Genomic DNA, 4,770 nt, shown 5'->3' on the forward strand with positions numbered 1-4,770 from the left:
GGCATGGGCGGTCTGGAGGAGCCAACGATGGGGGTGTGGGCAGAGGGGAGCAGAGAGGCTGGTGGCGGAGCGTGGGGTGCAGCGCGGGGCGTTCATTTAGTTCTTAAGGCAGTTACTTAGAAGCTCGGTGTGCGCTGACACGAGTCTGGTGGCCGGGGTCGGAGCAAGGAGCGGTGGGAGCCTTCGTGTGGCCGCGGGCTGGGCGGGGGGCTGGGCGAGGGGAGAGGGGCCCCCGAGGCCGGCGGAGCGGCACTGAGAGGGCGAGGCCAGGGAGGCCCTGAGGCAGGGCGGCTGGGGCCGGCGACCCCCACCCCGTGTTTCTGGCGTGGAGGGCCCGTTTGCCTTCACGTCCTTCTCTCTTTTGCAGAATTGAAACGAGGAGTTCCCCAAGACTCGACTTCTTCCCCCAAATTAGACAGATACAGACTAGCAAGACAGTTGACGGAGAAAGCCATCAAGGTAAATGCTCTTTGGGGCCCGGTGGAGAGGGGCACTTTTTAAAAATGGAAATTGATTTTGGCATGTGGGGAGTGGGCCTTGGCTCCTGCCCTGGGCCCCCGGCCTGGCCCCCACGGGCTTCTCCCGAGTGACTTTCATCTCGGCTGTGCGTGTGAAATAGGTAATGCTTTCCAAACTGGGACAGTGCGGACACAGGAACCGTGACCGTGTCTCCCCTGTGACCCCGTGTGGCTGCGGGCTGTGGGTGTCAGGTCAGGGGCCAACTCTGAGTGACTCACAGAGCCCCTGTGTCAGTCCCCCACACCCCTCAGGGTGACGCCGTGAGGACAGATGGCACCCGTGTGTGCAGAGAGGGTTCGTGCCTCAGGACAGGAACCCCAAGTTATGAGTCGGGGAGCTTCTGGGGCAGCAGCCCCCCGGGGCAGAGAGGCTGTGCCGTTGCCCGCAGTGGAGTGCCCGGGTCTGGGGGAGAGGAGGCAGCGGCCAGCGTGCTTTCACGGAGCAGCTGTCTCCTCGCCGGTGCCCTGAGCACGCGGACAGCCACGTCTGGGGAAGAGGCCGTATTCTGTCTTTATCGTGTGCCGGTGGCCATCGCTCAGAAGGCGGGGACCGTGGGAACCCCGAGAAATCTAACGTGCGTCAGTGCTCGAACCCGCACTTGCTCCTTAGCTTTCTCTGAGGCGCACACGTACACACGCGTGCACACTCATGCTCGCATGTGCCCAGACGCCCATGCATGCACACACGCACACGTGCACACACACGCGGGGCACAGCACGGCGGTGCATCTGGAGAGAGAAGCACGACACGCGTGACATGTGTCATCGTCAGCAGCAGCCACCGCAGCGGTGACCGAGGACACGTCCATCACCCTCGGTCACCCACCCCCCAAATCCTGGTGGCCACAGGGTGCCTTCTGGAATTCCCATCCCCGCCCTTCCCGGGATTGCAGCGAACGGAGCCCCAGCAGCTCAGTGATTCGCAGGGTTTCTTCTGAGACCTGGAGACGTGTGAGCATTTTGGAGCAAGGACGTGAAACTCGTCCACGAGCTTTCATTTTGCAGTATTTCTGTTGAGAGGCAAACGTCCCTCCGAGCGCTGCGCTCCACGAGCTTTCATTTTGCAGTATTTCTGTTGAGATTCAGTTGAAAATATTTTCTCTCTCATATTCTTCGTGGATCAGGGGTTACTTGCGAGTATAGTTCTTCGTTTCTATCCTGTTTTCTCGTCGTTGTTGTTGATGTGTGGCTCGCTTGCATTGTGGCTGAGAATGGACTCTGTGTAGTGCTATTCTGCTGGAACGTGCTCAGACCTGCTTTCTGCCCAGCGTCTCGTTAGTTTGTGGGAAAGTTCACATACACTGCTGCCGCGTAGAGGTGGTTTGTGCAGTTCAGGTCTCCCGGTCTTCCGGACTCCTTCGGTCTGTGTTCATCACTTACTGAGAGAAGCGTCTTGAATATCCCGTTATGACGTGCATTTGTCTGCTGTGCCGTTCGGTCTGTTTTCACTGTGTATAAATAACTCATAGCCCCCCAGTAGGTACGTAGCAATGTAGGTTCATGGAGAATTGACCCTTTACATTGTGAAATAATTTCCTTTACTTCAGTAACGTCGATGTGTCCCAGTCTGCCTCATCGCAGATCGAGCTCGTTGGATTTTCTCCCTGTCCGCATTGTCTTGTGAACGTCCTAAAGCTGGATTTTAAGAAACGTCGCTGGCAGTCTCTACCTTTTAACCGGTGCATTTAGTGTGCTCATCTCTTTAAGCTCCTGGCACATGCAGATGTCCCCGCGCGTCACCGTCTAACTTCGTTCCTTGGGTTTGTCCTTTGTGGACCGATGAGCTTTAAAATCACATTTGTCTTCTCTCACACATTAGCCGTCTTCCCTCCGTTTCTGTTCCTTCTCTGGCTCCCTTGGGTGTTGTATTCTGCTCACTTACTAAAATCAGTCTTCCTAAAGTTATTCAGTTTGACTGCAGTCATGGGGCTGCGGGGCTGCAGGGTGCTGATGCTTGCAGGTCTTCACCCCACTTCGCAGCATCCCCGCTGTGAATCGGGCTTGTCCGTCCTCCCCCCACCCCCCGTGCCCTGGCGCATGGGCCTGTTGGGGGGCAAGGGCAGGCTTTGGGTCAATTTCGGAGTGGAAGGAGGATCGAGGAGGTCCCTTGGCTGGCCAAGTCTTCCGTGGGAGCCGGAACTTGGACTCACGGCTTCCGGCCACAGGCATGGAGGTTCGAGGCGGCCTGCGTGCTGGGGTGGGCATGCACGTTCCCCCGTAGTTGTCGCTGCGTGAGCGATCGCTGTGGGCTCAGCTGCCTGAGTATCCCACTGAGCATCTCGGCGTCTGTGGCCAGGAGCCCAGCAGGCCCTCTGCTCGGGGGTTCTCGGGGCTGGAGCCAAGCGCCGGGCGCGGGGGAAGGACCCGCCTCCGCGCTCCCTCACTTGGCGGCACTCACCCTCTGTGGCCTTAGAACTGGTGGCACCTCGTGCAAAACCGGACTGTGCTGCCTCGAGTCTCGGACCCTGGACCTTCTTCGAGAGGCTTGTCTGATTAGGTCTGGCCCACCCCGGGAGAATTAGGTTAATTCAAAGCCAACTAATTAGGGACGCCTGTGCGTCTGAGCTGCTCCCCGGCCTTTCCTAACGCCCTGGCCTGCTCCCACAAACTCGGGAGGCCCTGGCTCGCTGCCAATCGCACGCCCGTTCCCTGCCCCGTGAGCACGTCCAGGCTCGTCCTCAGCAGTGTAGGCCCAGGGGCTCAGCCGAGTGCTCCCCTGCTGCCCGGTCCCTCGGCTAGGCCGCCTCACCAGTAGCCACCTCCCTGCCTTGTCCACAGACAGCTGAGCTCGTACCACAGCGATAGGCAGAGTCCCCAGTGTCCCCTGGCGTGCTCTCGGCACATGGGCCATCTGGCCCTTCCTGGCCAGTTGAATGGCTCCTCCCTCCCCCTCCTCAAACCCTGGGCCCCGGCGCCCCCCAAGCATGGGGGATGGTCACCTCTGTAGAGAAAAGACGGTCGTAGAGCACAGGTTCTCAGGCCCCGTCATCCTGGCTGTGCCTCCTGTGCATGTGTGTGTGACAATGTGCATGTGTGTGCATGTAAAGGTGAGTGTGTGCACACGTGCATGTGTGACCGTGTGTGCGTATTTGTGCGTGTGTGACAGTGTGTGCATGTGTGTGTGATGTTGAGTGTGTGCATGCGTGACAATGTGTGTGCATGTGTGTAGGTGTGTGTGACCGTGTGTGACAATGTGTGCACGTGTGCATGGTGGTGAGTGTGCGCGTGTGTGTGACGGTGGGTGTGCGCGTGCGTGACAATGTGTGTGCATGTGTGTGCATGTAAAGGTGAGTGTGTGCACATGTGCATGTGTGACCGTGTGTGCGTATGTATTTGTGCGTGTGTGTGACAGTGTGTGCATGTGTGTGATGCTGAGTGTGTGCGTGCGTGACGATGTGTGTGCATGTGTGTGTATGTGTGTAGGTGTGTGTGACCATGTGTGACAATGTGTGCACGTGTGCATGGTGGTGAGTGCGCGTGTGTGTGTGACGGTGGGTGTGCGCGTGCGTGACAATGTGTGTGCATGTGTGTGCATGTAAAGGTGAGTGTGTGCACATGTGCATGTGTGACCGTGTGTGCGTATGTATTTGTGCGTGTGTGTGACAGTGTGTGCATGTGTGTGATGCTGAGTGTGTGCGTGCGTGACGATGTGTGTGCATGTGTGTGTATGTGTGTAGGTGTGTGTGACCATGTGTGACAATGTGTGCACGTGTGCATGGTGGTGAGTGCGCGTGTGTGTGTGACGGTGGGTGTGCGCGTGCGTGACAATGTGTGTGCACGTGTGCATGTGTGTGACCGTGTGTATGCATGTGCATGTGTGTGTGCGTGACTGTGTGACTGTGCCTGCATAATGATGTTGCGTGTGACCGTGTGTGTGTGTGACCGTGTGCGTGCGTGTGTTTGTGTGATGGCGAGTGTGGCACTTCCCTGTGTGCGGGCCCCACGAGGACGTGGGCCCGGCCCCGCCCACGTCTGGTTCTCAGTGTCCCTGGGGGTGTCGCGGTGGCCGTGGTGTCTCCCCCAGCACAGTCCGTCTCATGCCACGCGGAAGGAATTGACCTGCTCTCAGCCGTTAACGAGACCGTGCTCTCACTTTGAGGAAAAGAAGATTTTCTTCCTGTACGGACACTACCCGGTGGTCCGGGCCGCCCTGCGCAGGAGGGGCTGGGTGGAGAAGCTCGTCCACACGCTGCCCAGGGCCAGCACGCACGGCGACGAGGGCGAAGGGGCGGCCGGTAGGTGCTGGGCCTTC

At 58.7% G+C, this 4,770-nt stretch overlaps 1 protein-coding gene across 1 annotated transcript in view; it reads left to right on the forward strand.

Moving 5' to 3' along the window:
- Positions 1 to 4,770, forward strand: part of TTLL8 (tubulin tyrosine ligase like 8) — a 32,120-nt gene that overhangs the window by 4,712 nt on the left and 22,638 nt on the right. Inside the window, exons 2-3 of the mRNA XM_006917879.2 lie at positions 368 to 459; positions 4,618 to 4,753. Coding sequence (XP_006917941.1) covers positions 368 to 459; positions 4,618 to 4,753 — 228 coding nt within the window. The remainder of the gene's footprint in view (positions 1 to 367; positions 460 to 4,617; positions 4,754 to 4,770) is intronic.

The sequence above is a fragment of the Pteropus alecto genome, unplaced genomic scaffold (genome assembly GCF_000325575.1).
Source record: "Pteropus alecto unplaced genomic scaffold, ASM32557v1 scaffold118, whole genome shotgun sequence".
In the NCBI taxonomy this organism is placed as follows: Eukaryota; Metazoa; Chordata; class Mammalia; order Chiroptera; family Pteropodidae; genus Pteropus; species Pteropus alecto.